Source organism: Lipophrys pholis, assembly GCF_963383615.2.
Source record: "Lipophrys pholis genome assembly, contig: SCAFFOLD_28, whole genome shotgun sequence".
Lineage (NCBI taxonomy): Eukaryota > Metazoa > Chordata > Actinopteri > Blenniiformes > Blenniidae > Lipophrys > Lipophrys pholis.
In genome coordinates this window covers 1,309,558-1,330,752 of record NW_028292088.1, presented here as the reverse complement: position 1 = coordinate 1,330,752, position 21,195 = coordinate 1,309,558, and the positions used below count along the sequence as shown (strand labels likewise).

At 52.1% G+C, this 21,195-nt stretch overlaps 2 protein-coding genes across 3 annotated transcripts in view; both read right to left on the bottom strand.

Moving 5' to 3' along the window:
* Nucleotides 1-3,318: 3,318 nt before the first annotated feature.
* On the bottom strand, nucleotides 3,319-6,099 carry LOC308128195 (THAP domain-containing protein 6-like). The gene is made up of 4 exons (XM_080493905.1): nucleotides 5,825-6,099; nucleotides 5,116-5,305; nucleotides 4,892-5,035; nucleotides 3,319-3,701 (listed from the first exon to the last, which is right to left on the bottom strand). The coding sequence occupies exons 1-4, from the start codon at nucleotides 5,902-5,904 to the stop codon at nucleotides 3,477-3,479; spliced, it is 639 nt and encodes a 212-aa protein (XP_080350031.1). The 5' UTR covers nucleotides 5,905-6,099; the 3' UTR covers nucleotides 3,319-3,476.
* Nucleotides 6,100-8,681: 2,582 nt separating this feature from the next.
* pcca (propionyl-CoA carboxylase subunit alpha) overlaps nucleotides 8,682-21,195 on the bottom strand; it is a 126,411-nt gene continuing 113,897 nt past the window's right edge. Inside the window, exons 14-23 of one of the 2 annotated variants that reach the window (XR_013936545.1) lie at nucleotides 20,384-20,458; nucleotides 18,445-18,513; nucleotides 17,669-17,744; nucleotides 17,391-17,604; nucleotides 14,673-14,775; nucleotides 14,510-14,608; nucleotides 14,378-14,431; nucleotides 14,153-14,288; nucleotides 9,343-9,420; nucleotides 8,682-9,265 (exon numbers count right to left, since the gene is read on the bottom strand). Coding sequence is in view for 1 of the 2 variants with exons in the window: in XM_080493918.1 (XP_080350044.1) it covers nucleotides 9,197-9,265; nucleotides 9,343-9,420; nucleotides 14,153-14,293; nucleotides 14,378-14,431; nucleotides 14,510-14,608; nucleotides 14,673-14,775; nucleotides 17,391-17,604; nucleotides 17,669-17,744; nucleotides 18,445-18,513; nucleotides 20,384-20,458 (978 nt within the window). In the remaining variant the exon portion in view is untranslated. Of the gene's footprint in view, nucleotides 9,266-9,342; nucleotides 9,421-14,152; nucleotides 14,294-14,377; nucleotides 14,432-14,509; nucleotides 14,609-14,672; nucleotides 14,776-17,390; nucleotides 17,605-17,668; nucleotides 17,745-18,444; nucleotides 18,514-20,383; nucleotides 20,459-21,195 lie in introns of both variants that reach the window. The other variant, XM_080493918.1, reaches the window with a different exon arrangement.

Below are 21,195 nucleotides of genomic sequence, written 5' to 3'. Positions count from 1 at the left end.
ATGTGGAGGTGTCTCCTCCGGTGTCTCCTGAGGACACGAGGACAACTGATGTCCTTCTTAACTGTATTTTAGATATTAAGTCTTGGACGGCAGCAAACGTCCTTCAGCTCAACCAGGACAAAACACAGGTTCTAGTTCTCGGTCCTGAAGGGCAGAGAGAGAACCTTTTACCAGAACCCGTCTTCATCCGAACAGAACCCGGTCCTGACTTTGGACTCTGAGCTTCATTTGGTCTCACACATCAAACATGTGACAAAGACTGTTTTTATCAGCTGAAGAACTCCGCCAGACTCCGCCCACTTCTCTCTCAGCCAAGGGTGGAGGTGCTGAAGCTTTTACCTCCTGTAGGCTGGAAAAGAAAGTGGGGGAGGTAGAGGTGGAGAGGAAGGAGTGGTGGAGGGGAAGGAGGGAGAGAGGAGGCTAATGTAATGGCCTAGACTCGCAGGAGGAGGTCGTGGGTGGAGCAGCTGGACAAGACTCTCAGGAGGAGGTCATGGGTGGAGCAGCTGGGCTAGACTCTCAGGAGGAGGTCATGGGTGGAGCAGCTGGCCTAGACTCGCAGGAGGAGGTCGTGGGTGGAGCAGCTGGACAAGACTCTGAGAAGGAGGCCGTGGGTGGAGCAGCTGGCCTAGACTCTCAGGAGGAGGTCGTGGGTGGAGCAGCTGGACTAGACTCTGAGAAGGAGGCCGTGGGTGGAGCAGCTGGCCTAGACTCTCAGGAGGAGGTCATGGGTGGAGCAGCTGGACAAGACTCTCAGGAGGAGGTCATGGGTGGAGCAGCTGGGCTAGACTCTCAGGAGGAGGTCATGGGTGGAGCAGCTGGCCTAGACTCGCAGGAGGAGGTCGTGGGTGGAGCAGCTGGACAAGACTCTGAGAAGGAGGCCGTGGGTGGAGCAGCTGGCCTAGACTCTCAGGAGGAGGTCGTGGGTGGAGCAGCTGGACTAGACTCTGAGAAGGAGGCCGTGGGTGGAGCAGCTGGCCTAGACTCTCAGGAGGAGGTCATGGGTGGAGCAGCTGGACAAGACTCTCAGGAGGAGGTCATGGGTGGAGCAGCTGGGCTAGACTCTCAGGAGGAGGTCATGGGTGGAGCAGCTGGACAAGACTCTGAGAAGGAGGCCGTGGGTGGAGCAGCTGGCCTAGACTCTCAGGAGGAGGTCGTGGGTGGAGCAGCTGGACTAGACTCTGAGAAGGAGGTCGTGGGTGGAGCAGCTGGGCTAGACTCTCAGGAGGAGGTCATGGGTGGAGCAGCTGGACAAGACTCTGAGAAGGAGGCCGTGGGTGGAGCAGCTGGCCTAGACTCTCAGGAGGAGGTCGTGGGTGGAGCAGCTGGACAAGACTCTCAGGAGGAGGTCATGGGTGGAGCAGCTGGGCTAGACTCTCAGGAGGAGGTCATGGGTGGAGCAGCTGGACAAGACTCTGAGAAGGAGGCCGTGGGTGGAGCAGCTGGCCTAGACTCTCAGGAGGAGGTCATGGGTGGAGCAGCTGGGCTAGACTCTCAGGAGGAGGCCATGGGTGGAGCAGCTGGACAAGACTCTGAGAAGGAGGCCGTGGGTGGAGCAGCTGGACAAGACTCTCAGGAGGAGGTCGTGGGTGGAGCAGCTGGACTAGACTCTGAGAAGGAGGCCGTGGGTGGAGCAGCTGGACAAGACTCTCAGGAGGAGGTCGTGGGTGGAGCAGCTGGACAAGACTCTCAGGAGGAGGTCATGGGTGGAGCAGCTGGGCTAGACTCTCAGGAGGAGGTCATGGGTGGAGCAGCTGGCCTAGACTCGCAGGAGGAGGTCGTGGGTGGAGCAGCTGGACTAGACTCTGAGAAGGAGGTCGTGGGTGGAGCAGCTGGCCTAGACTCACAGGAGGAGGTCGTGGGTGGAGCAGCTGGACAAGACTCTGAGAAGGAGGCCGTGGGTGGAGCAGCTGGCCTAGACTTGCAGGAGGAGGTCGTGGGTGGAGCAGCTGGACAAGACTCTGAGAAGGAGGCCGTGGGTGGAGCAGCTGGACAAGACTCTCAGGAGGAGGTCGTGGGTGGAGCAGCTGGCTTAGACTCTCCGGAGGAGGTCGTGGGTGGAGCAGCTGGGCTAGACTCTCAGGAGGAGGTCATGGGTGGAGCAGCTGGGCTAGACTCTCAGGAGGAGGTCATGGGTGGAGCAGCTGGGCTAGACTCGCAGGAGGAGGTCGTGGGTGGAGCAGCTGGACTAGACTCTGAGAAGGAGGTCGTGGGTGGAGCAGCTGGCCTAGACTCGCAGGAGGAGGTCGAGGGTGGAGCAGCTGGACAAGACTCTGAGAAGGAGGCCGTGGGTGGAGCAGCTGGACAAGACTCTCAGGAGGAGGTCATGGGTGGAGCAGCTGGGCTAGACTCTCAGGAGGAGGTCATGGGTGGAGCAGCTGGCCTAGACTCGCAGGAGGTGGTCGTGGGTGGAGCAGCTGGCCTAGACTCGCAGGAGGTGGTCGTGGGTGGAGCAGCTGGACTAGACTCTGAGAAGGAGGTCGTGGGTGGAGCAGCTGGACAAGACTCTCAGGAGGAGGTCGTGGGTGGAGCAGCTGGCTTAGACTCACAGGAGGTGGTCATGGGTGGAGCAGCTGGCCTAGACTCGGAGGAGGAGGTCGTGGGTGGAGCAGCTGGACTAGACTCTGAGAAGGAGGTCGTGGGTGGAGCAGCTGGCCTAGACTTGCAGGAGGAGGTCGTGGGTGGAGCAGCTGGACAAGACTCTGAGAAGGAGGCCGTGGGTGGAGCAGCTGGACAAGACTCTCAGGAGGAGGTCGTGGGTGGAGCAGCTGGCTTAGACTCTCCGGAGGAGGTCGTGGGTGGAGCAGCTGGGCTAGACTCTCAGGAGGAGGTCATGGGTGGAGCAGCTGGACTAGACTCTGAGAAGGAGGTCGTGGGTGGAGTAGCTGACCTAGACTCTCAGGAGGAGGTCGTGGGTGGAGCAGCTGGCTTAGACTCTGAGGAGGAGGTCGTGGGTGGAGCAGCTGGACAAGACTCTGAGAAGGAGGTCATGGGTGGAGCAGCTGGACTAGACAGGTAATTGTTTATCTTGAACACCGTCCAACTCAAAATGTTTAATGTGTATTTGTATGCATGTGTATGTGTACATTATACAGTATCCTTATTCTCTGCTACTGCACCAAAATACTTTGATTTGTATTTGGTGAGGATGTTGACAGTTTTGTGGACGTCTGGACGTCGTCCCGCTGCTGAAAGCAATGAAAAGACAACAGAGTGAGAATCCCTAAGATTGAAGTGAGACATGACTGGAAGGAGATAATCTTAATCTGAGGGTTGATATTCTCAATGTACTGCAATACTTCAAATGAGATGCATCAGGATGTTTTATTGACTTTATTGTGAAAAATCCCAGCAGATTAGAACCGATTGTCTGTTTTCTCTCTCAAACATCAACTCTGAGGACACGAGCTGCCGGACGACGTCCCGGGACAGGAAGTCCAGCGATAATCCCGCCTTCAATCCAAGTCCAAAACCCCTCAGAGGCTTTTCCCCGAGTAGAACTGGAACCGGTCCCTCAGCTCCGGGCTCAGAAGGTTCTTCCTCCTCAGGTAGGCCAGCAGGAGCTGCAGCATGTTCTTGGCCCGCCGCTCTCGGTCCTTAGCGTTCCTCATCTGTCTCTCCAGAATGTCCACCCGGGACAAGGCCCCGCCCAGCCGGGTCTTCAGGTGGCTGAAGGACTCGGGCAGCGCGTACGAGTGGTCCTGGTGGGAGGGGGGAGGGAGGGAGGGAGGGGGGAGGGGTTACAGTCCATCCTGATGCCCACTGCTACCACCTCACCCCGCTAGTGGTAATCACCCCCCCGGTGGTAGATAGTGGTATTTACCCCTGGTGGTAGCTAGTGGTATTTACCCCCGGTGGCCGCGAGTGGTAAACACTCCCCCGGTGGTAGCTAGTGGTATTTACCCCTGGTGGTAGCTAGTGGTATTTACCCCTGGTGGTAGCTAGTGGTATTCACCCCCGGTGGTAGATAGTGGTATTTACCCCCGGTGGTAGCTAGTGGTATTTACCCCTGGTGGTAGCTAGTGGTATTTACCCCCGGTGGCCGCTAGTGGTAAACACTCCCCCGGTGGCCATGGGTGGTAATCACGCCCCCGGTGGTAGATAGTGGTATTTACCCCCGGTGGTAGCTAGTGGTATTTACCCCCGGTGGCCGCTAGTGGTAAACACTCCCCCGGTGGCCATGGGTGGTAATCACGCCCCCGGTGGTAGCTAGTGGTATTTACCCCCGGTGGCCGCTAGTGGTAATCACCCCCCCGCTGGTAGCTAGTGGTATTTACCCCCGGTGGCCGCGAGTGGTAAACACTCCCCTGGTGGCTGCGAGTGGTATTCACCCCCAGTGGTAGCTAGTGATAGTCACCCCCGGTGGTCGCGAGTGGTATTTACCCCCGGTGGCCAAGGGTGGTAACCCCCCCCCCCCCCCCGGTGGCCGATAGTGGTAATTACTCCCCATGTGGCCAATAGTGGTAATAACACCCCCACCGCCCCCCGGTGGGCGGTAGTGGTAATAACCCCCCCCAGTGGGCGGTAGTGGTAATCCCCCGGTGTTCTAATCCTGGACTAGTTTTCCACTCAAAGAGCTTGGAAATATTTCTAGGGAACAATTTTCTAGCTCAGAAGAAGGAAAAACTCTGAATTCTGAGAAATGAGGCTGAATCCAGAACGAGAAAAGTCACAACTTGAAGATAAATCTGAGTTTTTAACCATTGAAATTCTGAATTTTTGAAAGAGAAAACTAGTTCCAGAGGCATAATTGTTGTTTGTAGTTTTCAGATCTTCACACTTCAAAAAATACTCAGTGGTTCAGGGTGATGATCAGGAGACACAAACAGCAGCGACCAATCAGAGCTGATCGCTGGAAACACTGAGCTCACCCAGAGCTGCTGATACTCACAACACTGGACTGTGACTCGGCTTCTCCAGACAGAGGAGGAGGAGGAGGAAGAGGAGGAGCAGGAGGAAGAGGAGGAGCAGGAGGAGCACAGTCCGCCTCCTCCTCCGCTCTGTCTGCAGGACGTCTGGACCTGCTGCTCAGCGTCTGGAATGGAGGAGGACACAGTGACCAGGCTGACGTCTGCAGTGACGTCTGGGGGGTCGAGGTGATGAAATGAAGCGCACCCCCCGGGGCCGGGCGGAGCAGAAGACGGAGGGTCGGACCCCGGCCCTGACCCGGACAATCTGACCCGTCAGGTCCAGGTCCTCCGGCCGGAAGTGATGGCTGCAGAGGACGGAGGAGCTGGTGGCGGAGAAGCCCCGCCTCCTCAGAGCCGCCTCCCACTGCCGCCGCAGACTCTTCTGCTGAGGGAACCTGCGGGGGGGGGGGGGGGGGTGTGGGGGGATGGGGGGTGGGGGGTGGGGGGGCAGTATTAATCCTTCATTCTCAGGTTTAAAGTTGATGTTTTTTTTAACCCAGAGGCTGAGATTATATTCCCATTTTATGGATAATCTGGACTCCTTTTCCTCTGATGTCATAAATACTATAATACTTTTGTCGAAATACTAGGAGAAATACACCTTTTCCTTGTTTGTGGAACAAATGTAAAACGTGTATCTCCCTAATAAAACCTGGAAAACGGCTCGGATCCGCAGCCACCGAGTTAAACTGGGTATTTCTATGTACTTCTATGTACTTCTATGTACACGTTCCCAAACTGAAGGACTCTGTGTATTTTACTTCACTTTATATCCACGTTATCGCTGTTTGTTTACCTTTGACGCCCCCTAGTGGTTGGTTCGCTTACAGACCTCTACAGGAGGCTTTTGCACTCAGTTCTTTAAGAACCAGAACCAGAACCAGAACCAGAACCAGAACCCTGCGGACTCTTACTTATGGAAGCTGATTCCCTGAGTCTTGGTCCGCAGCGTGCGGCGGTTCTTACAGCCCCACGCGGCGCACGACTCCGGCATCCCTCCTCCTCCGGTTCTTCTTCTCCTCCTCCGGTTGCTCTATTCTTCCTCCGGCTCCTCTCTTCCTCCTCCGGTTCCTCTCTTCCTCCTCCGGTTCCTCTCTTCCTCCTCCGGTTCTTCTCCTCCGGTCAAGACGTGACGGACGCCCGGTCCAAGATGGCGGCCTCGTCGAGGCAAACACAGCTTATTTCTTCTTCTTTTTCCCAGTTTGATGGAGGGTGACGCAGCTTTGGAGGCGCACTACCGCCACCTGGTGCCCGGAGTGTTTAGTACAAAAACAAAAACTCCGTTTCTGCTTATTTATATAATTCTGTGCAGGGGCGAGTATTCATGGTGGTGGTGGTGGGGGGGGGGGGGGGGGGGGGCTGTATGCAAAGTATGTTATTAATACTTTAAGATTATCTACAATACTTTCTTGTGTGTGAATAAAACCTCCTCTTATAGAGTACATAGTTACTGTGAGTACTGTCCTCCCTGGTTCCTGGTCTCTTGCTGCTTCAGCTTGTTTCCTCCTGATCTACACTGATGGTGCATTAGTGTCGCTCGCCCCTCTCTCACCGTGCAGTGTGTATTACATTAGTGTAGCTCGCCCCTCTCTCACCGTGCAGTGTGTATTACATTAGTGTAGCTCGCCCCTCTCTCACCGTGCAGTGTGTATTGCATTAGTGTAGCTCGCCCCTCTCTCACCGTGCAGTGTGTATTACATTAGTGTAGCTCGCCCCTCTCTCACCGTGCAGTGTGTATTGCATTAGTGTAGCTCGCCCCTCTCTCACCGTGCAGTGTGTATTACATTAGTGTAGCTCGCCCCTCTCTCACCATGCAGTGTGTATTGCATTAGTGTCGCTCGCCCCTCTCTCACCGTGCAGTGTGTATTACATTAGTGTAGCTCGCCCCTCTCTCACCGTGCAGTGTGTATTACATTAGTGTAGCTCGCCCCTCTCTCACCATGCAGTGTGTATTACATTAGTGTAGCTCGCCCCTCTCTCACCGTGCAGTGTGTATTGCATTAGTGTCGCTCGCCCCTCTCTCACCGTGCAGTGTGTATTACATTAGTGTCGCTCGCCCCTCTCTCACCATGCAGTGTGTATTACATTAGTGTCGCTCGCCCCTCTCTCACCATGCAGTGTGTATTACATTAGTGTAGCTCGCCCCTCTCTCACCGTGCAGTGTGTATTGCATTAGTGTAGCTCGCCCCTCTCTCACCGTGCAGTGTGTATTACATTAGTGTAGCTCGCCCCTCTCTCACCGTGCAGTGTGTATTGCATTAGTGTCGCTCGCCCCTCTCTCACCGTGCAGTGTGTATTACATTAGTGTAGCTCGAGACGCCTCCTCCTGAAGGAGACGCCTCCTCCTGAACGAGACACCTCCTCCTGAAGGAGACGCCTCCTCCTGAAGGACACGCCTCCTGTTATTTTGTAGAAAACCTCTGACTGAACGACGGACTGGAGACTCAGACGTCACTCCATCACCCCGTCACTCTACCATCACTCGTTCACTCCACCATCACCCCATCACTTGTTCACTCTACCATCACCACGTCACTCTACCATCACTCGTTCACTCCACCATCACCCCATCACTTGTTCACTCTACCATCACCACGTCACTCCACCATCACATCACTCCACCATCACCCCGTAACTCCATCACTCATTCACTCTACCATCACCCCATCACTCGTTCACTTCATCACCCCATCACTCCACTATCAAGTCACTCCATCACCCCACCATCACTCATTCACTCCACCATCACCCCATTACGTCACTCCACCATCACTCATTCACCCCGTCACTTCACCATCACCCCATCACTCCACCATCACCCCGTCACCCCACCATCACTCATTCACTCCACCATCACCCCATTACGTCACTCCACCATCACTCATTCACCCCGTCACTCCACCATCACCCATTCACTCTACCATCACTCGTTCACTCCACCATCACCCCGTCACTCCACCATCACTCTTTCACTCCACCATCACCCCATCACTTGTTCACTCTACCATCACCACGTCACTCCACCATCACATCACTCCACCATCACTCCATCACTCATTCACTCTACCATCACCCCATCACTCGTTCACTTCATCACCCCATCACTCCATCACCCCACCATCACTCATTCACTCCACCATCACCCCATTACGTCACTCCACCATCACTCATTCACCCCGTCACTCCACCATCACCCATTCACTCTACCATCACCCCATTACGTCACTCCACCATCACTCATTCACCCCGTCACTCCACCATCACCCATTCACTCTACCATCACTCGTTCACTCCACCATCACCCCGTCACTCCACCATCACTCTTTCACTCCACCATCACCCCATCACTTGTTCACTCTACCATCACCACGTCACTCCACCATCACTCCATCACTCATTCACTCTACCATCACCCCATCACTCGTTCACTTCATCACCCCATCACTCCATCACCCCACCATCACTCATTCACTCCACCATCACCCCATTACGTCACTCCACCATCACTCATTCACCCCGTCACTCCACCATCACCCATTCACTCTACCATCACCCCATTACGTCACTCCACCATCACTCATTCACCCCGTAACTCCACCATCACCCCGTCACTCCACCATCACTCATTCACTCCACCATCACTCATTCACTCCATCATCACCCCGTCACTCCACCATCACTTATTCACTCTACCATCACCCCATCACTAGTTCACTCCATCATCACCCCGTCACTCCACCATCACTCGTTCACGAACTATCAACAATCAGTTGGAAGTGGAAAACAAGTCTTTATTAGTTCTACAGACGTTTGAGGAAAAACAGACGAGAAGTTCTGCAGGAATCGAAGGCACTGGGAGCTGGAGTATGAGCAGCCATTACCATGGAGACGTGTCAGCCACAGGTCTGACGAGGAGGCGTTACCATGGAAACGTGTCAGCCACAGGTCTGACGAGGAGGCGTTACCATGGAAACGTGTCAGCCACAGGTCTGACGAGGAGGTGTTACCATGGAAACATGTCAGCCACAGGTCCGAGGAGGGAACGTTACCATGGAAACGTGTCAGCCACAGGTCCGAGGAGGGAACGTTACCATGGAAACGTGTCAGCCACAGGTCCGAGGAGGGAACGTTACCATGGAAACGTGTCAGCCACAGGTCCGAGGAGGGAACGTTACCATGGAAACAACACGTGGGTGAACTGACGATCAAACTAGTAGCTTTAGAAGCAGGAGACTCATGACGGAGGATCATCACTCGGTCACCTCCACCCAGGTGGAGTTCTGGTCTCATTCCAGCTCCACCAGCAGGTCTCCTTCTCCCACTGTCTCCCCGGACCGACAGTGAACCACCTTCACCTGCGAGGCACAAACACACGTTCACTCATTCACACGTTCACTCCTCTGAAGAACGTCAGCTGGTCCGCTCTTCTTACCTTGGCTTGTTTGGCTGCAGTCAGACTGTTCTGCATCTTCATGGCTTCAATCACACAGATCTCCTGGCCTTCTGCAACCTGCAGGCACAGAGTCACTCCTCTTAAAGAGACAGTACCAGAGTCACTCCTCTTAAAGAGACAGTACCAGAGTCACTCCTCTTAGAGAGACAGTACCACAGTCACTTCTCTTATAGAGACAGTACCAGAGTCACTCCTCTTAAAGAGACAGTACCACAGTCACTTCTCTTATAGAGACAGTACCAGAGTCACTTCTCTTAAAGAGACAGTACCACAGTCACTTCTCTTATAGAGACAGTACCACAGTCACTTCTCTTATAGAGACAGTACCAGAGTCACTTCTCTTAAAGAGACAGTACCAGAGTCACTTCTCTTAAAGAGACAGTACCAGAGTCACTCAGAGAGACAGTACCAGAGTCACTTCTCTTATAGAGACAGTACCAGAGTCACTCCTCTTAAAGAGACCGTACCAGAGTAGAGCCACTTCTCTTAGAGAGACAGTACCAGAGTCACTCCTCTTAAAGAGACAGTACCAGAGTCACTCCTCTTAGAGAGACAGTACCACAGTCACTTCTCTTATAGAGACAGTACCAGAGTCACTTCTCTTAAAGAGACAGTACCAGAGTCACTCCTCTTAAAGAGACAGTACCAGAGTCACTCCTCTTAGAGAGACAGTACCACAGTCACTTCTCTTATAGAGACAGTACCAGAGTCACTTCTCTTAAAGAGACAGTACCAGAGTCACTTCTCTTAAAGAGACAGTACCAGAGTCACTTCTCTTAAAGAGACAGTACCAGAGTCACTCAGAGAGACAGTACCAGAGTCACTTCTCTTATAGAGACAGTACCAGAGTCACTCCTCTTAAAGAGACCGTACCAGAGTAGAGCCACTTCTCTTAGAGAGACAGTACCAGAGTCACTCCTCTTAAAGAGAGTACCAGAGTCACTTCTCTTAAAGAGACGGTACCAGAGTCACTTCTCTTAGAGAGACAGTACCAGAGTCATTTCGCTTAGAGACAGTACCAGAGTCACTCCTCTTAGAGAGACAGTACCAGAGTCACTCCTCTTATAGAGACGGTACCAGAGTCACTTCTCTTATAGAGACAGTACCAGAGTCACTCCTCTTATAGAGACAGTACCAGAGTCACTTCTCTTAGAGAGACAGTACCAGAGTCACTCAGAGAGACAGTACCAGAGTCACTTCTCTTATAGAGACAGTACCAGAGTCACTCCTCTTAAAGAGACAGTACCAGAGTCACTTCTCTTAAAGAGACAGTACCAGAGTCACTCAGAGAGACAGTACCAGAGTCACTTCTCTTATAGAGACAGTACCAGAGTCACTCCTCTTAAAGAGACAGTACCAGAGTAGAGCCACTTCTCTTAGAGAGACAGTACCAGAGTCACTCCTCTTAAAGAGAGTACCAGAGTCACTTCTCTTAAAGAGACGGTACCAGAGTCACTTCTCTTAGAGAGACAGTACCAGAGTCATTTCGCTTAGAGACAGTACCAGAGTCACTCCTCTTAGAGAGACAGTACCAGAGTCACTTCTCTTAGAGAGACAGTACCAGAGTCACTCCTCTTAAAGAGAGTACCAGAGTCACTTCTCTTAAAGAGACAGTACCAGAGTCACTTCTCTTAGAGAGAAGTACCAGAGTCACTCCTCTTAAAGAGACAGTACCAGAGTCACTCCTCTTAGAGAGACAGTACCACAGTCACTTCTCTTATAGAGACAGTACCAGAGTCACTCCTCTTAGAGAGACAGTACCAGAGTCACTTCTCTTATAGAGACAGTACCAGAGTCACTCCTCTTAGAGAGACAGTACCAGAGTCACTCCTCTTAGAGAGACAGTACCAGAGTCACTCCTCTTAAAGAGACAGTACCAGAGTCATTTCGCTTAGAGAGACAGTACCAGAGTCACTTCTCTTAGAGAGACAGTACCAGAGTCACTTCTCTTAGAGAGACAGTACCAGTCATTTCGCTTAGAGAGACAGTACCAGAGTCACTTCTCTTAGAGAGACAGTACCAGAGTCACTTCTCTTAGAGAGACAGTACCAGTCATTTCGCTTAGAGAGACAGTACCAGAGTCACTTCTCTTAAAGAGACAGTACCAGAGTCACTTCTCTTAGAGAGACAGTACCAGTCAATTCGCTTAGAGAGACAGTACCAGAGTCACTTCTCTTAAAGAGACAGTACCAGAGTCACTCCTCTTAGAGAGACAGTATCAGAGTCATTTCGCTTAGAGAGACAGTACCAGAGTCACTTCTCTTAAAGAGACAGTACCAGAGTCATTTCGCTTAGAGAGACAGTACCAGAGTCACTCCTCTTAAAGAGACAGTACCAGAGTCACTTCTCTTATAGAGACAGTACCAGAGTCACTCCTCTTAAAGAGAGTACCAGAGTCACTTCTCTTAGAGAGACAGTACCAGAGTCACTCCTCTTAAAGAGAGTACCAGAGTCACTTCTCTTAAAGAGACAGTACCAGAGTCACTCCTCTTAAAGAGACAGTACCAGAGTCATTTCGCTTAGAGACGGGACCAGAGTCCCTCCTCTTAAAGAGACGGTACTAGAGTCACTTTTCTTAGAGACCATACCAGAGTCACTCCTCTTAAAGAGACCGTACAACCTCACTCCTCTTAAAGAGACAGTACCAGAGTCACTCCTCTTAGAGAAACAGTACCAGAGTCACTCCTCTTAGAGAGACAGTACCAGAGTCACTCCTCTTAGAGAAACAGTACCAGAGTCACTCCTCTTAGAGAGACAGTACCAGAGTCACTTCTCTTAGAGAGACAGTACTAGAGTCAGTTCTCTTAAAGAGACAGTACCAGAGTCACTTCTCTTAGAGAGACAGTGCCAGAGCCGCTCCTCTTAAAGAGACAGTGCAGGACGTTTTGAAGTCAATGTCTTCAGATTGTGTGGTAGGGGTAGGGGTAGGGGTAGGGGTGGGGGTAGGGGTGGGGGTAGGGGTAGGGGTGGGGGTAGGGGTAGGGGTAGGGGTAGGGGTTCTGAAAAGATGATCTTGACAAACACGTGGAACTCAGAGTTTTCCATTGCGAGTTCACAAAGCTCAACTCAAACAGGCATAAAGATAAACTGTTGATTCATCAAACTTTGGTTCTACTTAGATTTTCTTTATATTAACTGATGTAATGTAATATAATGTGTAATGTAATATAATGTGTAATGTAATATAATATGTAATGTAATATAATGTGTAATGTAATATAATATGTAATGTAATATAATGTGTAATGTAATATAATATGTAATGTAATATAATATGTAATGTAATATAATATGTAATGTAATATAATATAATATGTAATGTAATATAATGTGTAATGTAATATAATATGTAATGTAATATAATATAATATGTAATGTAATATAATATGTAATGTAATATAATATGTAATGTAATATAATATAATATGTAATGTAATATAATGTGTAATGTAATATAATATGTAATGTAATTCACCAAGGCTCTTTTCTGGGACCTCTTTAATTTTTTTATACATCCATCTTCTAGACTGTGTGAGGTGAGGGCAGGTGAGGGCAGGATTCACCTGGAGAGGTGAGGGCAGGTGAGGGCAGGATTCACCTGGAGAGGTGAGGGCAGGTGAGGGCAGGATTCACCTGGAGACGTCGCTCGTCCATCACAGGACAACTTCTTTTAGTCCAAATCAATAAGTTCATTTTCATGAACAGATTATTGAGAATTTTGGAATCTTGAGCAGAATATATTGTATTCTTTATTATGTAATATAATATAATATATATAATATAATAAATATAATATAAATAATATAATATATATATAATATATATATAATATAATATAATATAATGTTTGGCTTCACTGTGAAACAATAACATTTCTGAAGTCACTTAGTGAGTACCTCCACATGCTGGTACACACCTACTGAACCCTGGTACAGATCTACTGAGCCCTGGTACACACCTACTGAGCCCTGGTACACACCTACTGAGCCCTGGTACACACCCACTGAGCCCTGGTACCCACCTACTGAGCCCTGGTACACACCCACTGAGCCCTGGTACACACCCACTGAACCCTGGTACACACCCACTGAGCCCTGGTACAGACCCACTGAGCACTGGTACACACCCACTGAACCCTGGTACACACCCACTGAGCACTGGTACACACCCACTGAGCCCTGGTACAGACCTACAGAGCCCTGGTACACACCCACTGAGCACTGGTACACACCCACTGAACCCTGGTACACACCCACTGAGCACTGGTACACACCCACTGAGCCCTGGTACACACCCACTGAACCCTGGTACACACCCACTGAGCACTGGTACACACCCACTGAGCACTGGTACACACCCACTGAACCCTGGTACACACCCACTGAGCACTGGTACACACCCACTGAGCCCTGGTACAGACCTACATAGCACTGGTACACACCCACTGAACCCTGGTACACACCCACTGAACCCTGGTACACACCCACTGAACCCTGGTACACACCCACTGAGCCCTGGTACAGACCTACATAGCACTGGTACACACCCACTGAGCCCTGGTACACACCCACTGAACCCTGGTACACACCCACTGAGCCCTGGTACACACCCACTGAACCCTGGTACACACCCACTGAGCCCTGGTACAGACCTACAGAGCCCTGGTACACACCCACTGAGCCCTGGTACAGACCCGGTACAGACCCGGTGAACTGGCCCAGTCACGGCGCAGCACCCTGAGGACGGCTGGGGGTCAGAGGTCATGTGATGCGGTGCGCTGCAGCGTTACCGTGTCTCCAGGCTTGACGGACACGGCCACCACGGTTCCCGGCATGGGGGAGCGCAGGATGCTGCTGGTGTCTTCTGGAACCTTCTCGGGCATGAAGGCCATCAGGTCAGAGGCCAGCTGGGACAGAACCCGGACCCTAAACTGGAACAGACACCAGGAGAGCTCCAAATGAAGGGCTCGGCCTGGTGAGACGTCTGGCGTCTGATTGGCTGAGCGGAGACTCACCACGGTGCCCAGGTACTGCAGGACGATCACTCCGGAGGCGTCTCTGGACAAACACTGAAACACAGCAGAGGATTTCATCTGACTCAGCAGAAGTGATCTCAGCAGGTGTGAATGAGAGTGTGAGCAGGGTACCTGCAGCATTCGCTCTGAGCCGTCAATGGTGACGGGCAGCAGGGGAGACGCCAGATCCCACTGACCTCTGACCTCCACCTTGGCTCCATCCACCTCCACCTGGAGAGGCAGACAGGTTCAGGCTGCGGCTCACACCCGCAGGACGAGCTGCAGCAACACTCACCCAGTAAACATCCCCTGATTTACAGATTTCCAAAGAGAGACGATCGTCTCCCAACTCCACACTGAGCAGCCAGCGAGACGACGGAGGGACGGACGACGGCACCCTGCAGGGAGAGAGAGGGGAGGGAGAGAGAGAGGGGGAGAGGGAGGGGGGAGAGAGGGAGAGAGAGAGAGAGGGAGAGAGAGAGGGGAGAGAGAGAGAGAGGGGGAGAGGGAGAGAGAGAGGGGAGAGAGGGAGAGGGAGAGAGGGAGAGAGAGGGGAGGGAGAGAGAGAGGGGGAGAGGGAGAGAGAGAGGGGAGAGAGGGAGAGAGAGAGGGGGAGAGAGAGGGGGAGAGGGAGAGAGGGGGAGAGGGAGAGAGAGAGGGGGAGAGAGAGGGGGAGAGGGAGAGAGAGAGGGGAGAGAGGGAGAGAGGGAGAGAGAGAGGGGAGAGAGGGAGAGAGAGAGGGAGAGGGAGAGAGAGAGGGGAGAGAGAGGGGAGGGAGAGAGAGAGGGGGAGAGGGAGAGAGAGAGGGGAGAGAGGGAGAGAGAGAGGGAGAGGGAGAGAGAGAGGGGAGAGAGAGGGGAGGGAGAGAGAGAGGGGGAGAGGGAGAGAGAGAGGGGAGAGAGGGAGAGAGGGGGAGAGAGAGGGGAGGGAGAGAGAGAGGGGGAGAGGGAGAGAGAGAGGGGAGAGAGAGGGGAGGGAGAGAGAGAGGGGGAGAGGGAGAGAGAGAGGGGAGAGAGGGAGAGAGAGAGGGGAGAGAGGGAGAGAGGGGGAGAGGGAGAGAGAGAGGGGAGAGAGGGAGTTTGGGAGGGAGAGAGAGGGAGTTTGGGAGGGAGAGGGAGTGGGGGAGGGAGAGAGGGGGGAGAGAGAGAGAGGGGAGAGAGGGAGAGAGAGAGGGGAGAGAGAGAGAGGGGAGAGAAGAGAGAGAGGGGAGAGAGGGGGGAGAGAGGGAGAGAGGGGAGAGAGAGAGAGAGGGGGGAGGGAGAGAGAGAGGGGAGAGAGGGGGGAGAGAGGGAGAGAGGGGAGAGAGAGAGAGAGGGGGGAGGGAGAGAGAGAGGGGAGAGAGGGGGGAGAGAGGGAGAGAGAGAGAGGGGGGAAGAGAGAGAGAGGAGAGAGAGGGAGAGAGAGAGGGGAGAGAGAGGGAGAGGGGGGAGGGAGAGAGAGAGAGAGGGGAGAGAGAGGGAGAGAGGGGAGAGAGAGAGAGGGGGGGGAGGGAGAGAGGGAGAGAGAGAGAGAGGGGAGAGAGAGGGAGAGAGGGGAGAGAGAGAGAGGGGGAGGGAGAGAGGGAGAGAGAGAGAGAGGGGAGAGAGAGGGAGAGAGGGGAGAGAGAGAGAGAGAGGGGGGAGGGAGAGAGAGAGAGAGGGGAGAGGGGAGAGAGAGGGAGAGAGGGGAGAGAGAGAGAGGGGGGAGGGAGAGAGAGAGAGAGGGGAGAGGGGAGAGAGAGGGAGAGAGGGGAGAGAGAGAGAGAGGGGGGAGGGAGAGAGAGAGGGGAGAGAGGGGGGAGAGAGGGAGAGAGAGAGAGGGGGGAAGAGAGAGAGAGGAGAGAGGGAGAGAGGGGAGAGAGAGAGGGGGGAAGAGAGGGAGAGGAGAGAGGGAGAGAGGGGAGAGAGAGGAGGGAGAGCGAGGGGAGAGAGAGGGGAGAGGTCAACAGGATGAGCGAGAGGGAGAGAAACAGGAGAGGGATAGGAGCGAGAGAGGGGACAGAGACAGGAGAGAGGGAGAGGTGGACAGGACGGGAGAGAGGAGAGAGAGGTAGAGAGGAGGATCATGTTTTAGTTTTGAAAACGATTTAACTGAAATAAAAACCAACACTCAATATTTGTCCGTCTGTCCCTCTCTCCCTCCGTCCATCTCTTCCTCTGTCCCTCTCGCTCTCCGTCCATCTCTTCCTCTGTCCCTCTCCCTCCATCCATCTCTCCCTCCGTCCCTCTCTTCCTCTCTCCCTCTGTCCATCTCTTCCTCCATCCCTCTCTTCCTCTGTCCCTCTCTCCCTCAGTCCATCTCTTCCTCTGTCCCTCTCGCTCTCCGTCCATCTCTTCATCTTTCCCTCTCTCCCTCGGTCCATCTCTTCCTCGGTACCTCTCTTCCTCTGTCCCTCTCGCTCTCCGTCCACCTCTTCCTCTGTCCCTCTCTCCCTCCGTCCCTCTCTTCCTCCGTCCCTCTCTTCCTCTGTCCCTCTCTCCCTCAGTCCATCTCTTCCTCTGTCCCTCTCTTCCTCTGTCCTTCTCGCTCTCCGTCCATCTCTTCCTGTCCCTCTCTCCCTCTGTCCATCTCTTCCTCTGTCCCTCTTCCTCTGTCCCTCTCTCCATCCGTCCCTCTCTTCCTCCGTCCATCTCTCCCTCCGTCCCTCTCTTCCTCTGTCCCTCTCTCCCTCCGTCCATCTCTTCCTCCGTCCCTCTCTCCCTCTGTCCCTCTCGCTCTCCGTCCCGCTCTCCCTCCGTCCCTCTCTTCCTCTGTCCCTCTCTCCCTCTGTCCCTCTCTCCCTCCGTCCCGCTCTCCCTCCGTCCCTGTCTCCCTCCGTCCCTCTCTTCCTCAGTCCATCTCTTCCTCCGTCCCTCTCTTCCTCTCTCCCTCAGTCCCTCTCTTCCTCTGTCCCTCTCTCCCTCTGTCCCTCTCTCCCTCCGTCCCTCTCTCCCTCCGTCCACCTCTCCCTCCGTCCACCTCTTCCTCCATCCACCTCTTCCTCCGTCCCTCTCTCCCTCCGTCCCTCTCTCCCTCCGTCCCTCCATAGTCTCACCTCAGCTCTCCCAGGACGTTCTGTGACCTCAGCTGACTGGTGATGTGCAGCGCGGCAGCGGAGGCCAGAAGCTCCCTCCGTCTGTCGGCCTGCAGCTGGTGACCTTTGAACCCTTCGGGGTAAACCTCCGGCAGGAAGTTGGTGCTGATGTCTCCGGAGACGAAGCGAGGGTGGGTGATGATTTCCCGCAGGAGGGGGATGTTGTGGGTCACACCTGAAGGAGCAGCACAGTTACCTGAGGGCTCCAGAGCTGCAGCCGCTCAGCAGAATCTGCTTACCTCTGATCACATAGTGATCCAGAGCCTCCTCCATCCGGGACAGGGCCTCGGCCCGGGTCGCTCCGAACGTCACCAGCTGAGGGAACCACAGAACCAGTGAGGGAACCAGTGAGGGAACCACAGAACCAGTGAAAGAACTAGTGAGGGAACCAGAGAACCAGTGATGGAACCAGAGAACCAGTGAGAGAACCAGTGAGAGAACCAGTGAGAGAACCAGTGAGGGAACCAGTGAGAGAACTAGTGAGGGAACCAGAGAACCAGTAATGGAACCAGAGAACCAGCGAGGGAACCAGTGAGGGAACCAGAGAACCAGCGAGGGAACCAGTGAGGGAACCAGAGAACCAGTGAGAGAACCAGTGAAGGAAGCAGAGAATCAGTGAGAGACCAGTTAGAGAACCAGTGAGAGAACCAGTGAGGGAACCACAGAACCAGTGAAAGAACTAGTGAGGGAACCAGAGAACCAGTGAGGGAACCAGTGAGGGAACCACAGAACCAGTGAGGGAACCAGTGAGGGAACCAGAGAACCAATAATGGAACCAGAGAACCAGCAAGGGAACCAGTGAGGGAACCAGAGGACCAGCGAGGGAAGCAGATAACCAGTGAGAGAACCAGTGAAGGAAGCAGAGAACCAGTGAGAGAACCAGTGAGGGAACCAGTGAATCAGTGAGAGAACCAGTGAGAGAACCAGTGAGGGGACCAGTGAAGGAAGGAGAGAACCAGTGAGGGAACCAGTGAGGGAACCAGAGAACCAGTAAAGCGTGTGGTGAAGAACCCACCTTGGAGATCATGGGGTCGTAGTAGATGCTGATGTCACTTCCTTCCTGGATGCCGCTGTCAACACGGACCTGAGAGACAGACACCAAGTCAAACAACCAGCGGAGGCCTGTTTCTGCAGGTTAAACAAGCGGAGGCCTGTTTCTGCAGGTTAAAGATCACTTCAGCCAAAACAGGCCGACTCTCCACGAAGCCTCCAGAAGTCAAAGTGAGGAAACGTTCAGGTCACATTAGATTGACATGAGACTTTTACGTCTGTTATTTATCAATAACCTTCAGTTTGATTAATCAATAATCTTCAGTTTGATTAATCAATAACTTTCAGTTCTGATTAATCAATAACCTTCAGTTTGATTAATCAATAATCTTCAGTTTGATTAATCAATAACTTTCAGTTCTGATTCATCAATAACCTTCAGTTCTGATTCATCAATAACCTTCAGTTCGATTCATCAATAACCTTCAGTTTGATTAATCAATAACTTTCAGTTTGATTAATCAATAACCTTCAGTTTGATTAATCAATAACCTTCAGTTTGATTAATCAATAACTTTCAGTTCTGATTCATCAATAACCTTCAGTTCTGATTAATCAATAACCTTCAGTTCTGATTCATCAATAACCTTCAGTTTGATTAATCAATAACCTTCAGTTTGATTAATCAATAACTTTCAGTTCTGATTCATCAATAACCTTCAGTTCTGATTAATCAATAACCTTCAGTTCTGATTAATCAATAACCTTCAGTTCTGATTCATCAATAACTTTCAGTTCTGATTCATCAATAACCTTCAGTTCTGATTAATCAATAACTTTCAGTTCTGATTCATCAATAACCTTCAGTATGATTAATCAATAACTTTCCTCCTTCTATTCCAAGTTTTTACCACAGAAGATTAAAAACAGGCTTTTTAACAGGTAAACATTAAAACTACAGTAATGAACTAAACCTGGTCTATAGAAGATTATTGATTATAGTATTAAAACACTTTCCCATCCTTGCTTCAGTTTACGTATTGATTATTGATTATTGATTACTCCTGGTTCTCATCAGTAATCAGGGAGTCATGAAGACTGATGGTTTCTGAGAACAAACTACTGCAACATTCACACTGAACGTTCCAGAGTCATCGGATCAGCAGATCCAGAGTCATCGGATCAGAAGATCCAGAGTCATCGGATCAGCAGATCCAGAGTCCCCGGATCAGCAGATCCAGAGTCCCCTGATCAGCAGGTCCAGAGTCATCGAATCAGCAGATCCAGAGTCCCAGGATCAGAAGATTCAGAGTCATCGGATCAGAAGATCCAGAGTCCCCCGATCAGCTATTCCAGAGTCATCGGATCAGCAGATCCAGAGTCCCCGGATCAGCAGATCCAGAGTCATCGGATCAGCAGATCCAGAGTCCCCCGATCAGCAGATCCAGAGTATCCCGGATCAGCAGATCCAGAGTCCCCCGTTCAGCAGATCCAGAGTCATCGGATCAGCAGATCCAGAGTCCCCCGATCAGCAGATCCAGAGTCCCCGGATCAGAAGATCCAGAGTAATCAGATCAGCAGATCCAGAGTCCCCCGTTTAGCAGATCTAGAGTCATCGGATCAGCAGATCCAGAGTCACCAGTAGATCCAGAGTTATCGGATCAGCAGATCCAGAGTCATCGGATCAGCAGATCCAGAGTCCCCCGATCAGCAGATCCAGAGTCATTGGATCAGCAGATCCAGAGTCCCCCGTTCAGCACATCCAGAGTCATCGGATCAGCAGATCCAGAGTCATCAGATCAGCAGATCCAGAGTCATAGGATCAGCAGATCCAGAGTCATCAGATCATCAGATCCAGAGTCATCGGATCAGCAGATCCAGAGTCATCAGATCAGCAGATCCAGAGTCACCAGTAGATCCAGAGTCACCAGTAGATCCAGAGTCACCAGTAGATCCAGACTCACTTTGCTCAGGCTGAGCGGCTCCTGGTACTGCGACAGACGTCCGATGGAGGGAAGACCGAAAGACTTGTAGGGATCCTAACGAAAGAAAACACCACTTTATATTTCACACACCGACAGTACAATCTACTGGTACCAACTGGTACCAACAGTACAATCTACTGGTACCAACTGGTACTCACAGTACAATCTACTGGTACCAACTGGTACCAACAGTACAATCTACTGGTACCAACTGGTACCGACAGTACAATCTACTGGTACCAACTGGTACTCACAGTACAATCTACTGGTACCAACTGGTACCCACAGTACAATCTACTGGTACCAACTGGTACCAACAGTACAATCTACTGGTACCAACTGGTACCGACAGTACAATCTACTGGTACCAACTGGTACTCACAGTACAATCTACTGGTACCAACTGGTACCAACAGTACAATCTACTGGTACCAACTGGTACCAACAGTACAATCTACTGGTACCCACAGTACAATCTACTGGTACCAACAGTACAATCTACTGGTACCAACTGGTACCAACTGGTACCAACAGTAAAATCTACTGGTAGGCAGTATTGAGACTCGTCCCCTCTGACAGTTGCAGTATTGAGACTATAGTGTGTGCAGAGTGTATAGAGTGTGTATAGCGTGTGCAGAGTGTAAAGTGTGTGAAGAGTGTATAGAGTGTGTATAGCGTGTGTATAGCGTGTGCAGAGTGTATAGTGTGTGCACAGCGTGTGCAGATTGTATAGTGTGTGCAGAGTGTATAGTGTGCATATGGCGTGTGCAGAGTGTATAGTGTGTGCAGAG

Bases quoted from the DNA above. Each gene is read 5' to 3' on its own strand.
- LOC308128195 (XM_080493905.1), bottom strand. From the start codon at position 5,904: ATGCCGGAGTCGTGCGCCGCGTGGGGCTGTAAGAACCGCCGCACGCTG. The intron at 5,306-5,824 runs GTAAGAGTCCGC...CCCCCCCCGCAG, and splicing joins CAGGGAATCAGCTTCCATAA to GTTCCCTCAGCAGAAGAGTC. The intron at 5,036-5,115 runs GTGCGCTTCATT...CCTCCATTCCAG, and splicing joins GCTCCGCCCGGCCCCGGGGG to ACGCTGAGCAGCAGGTCCAG.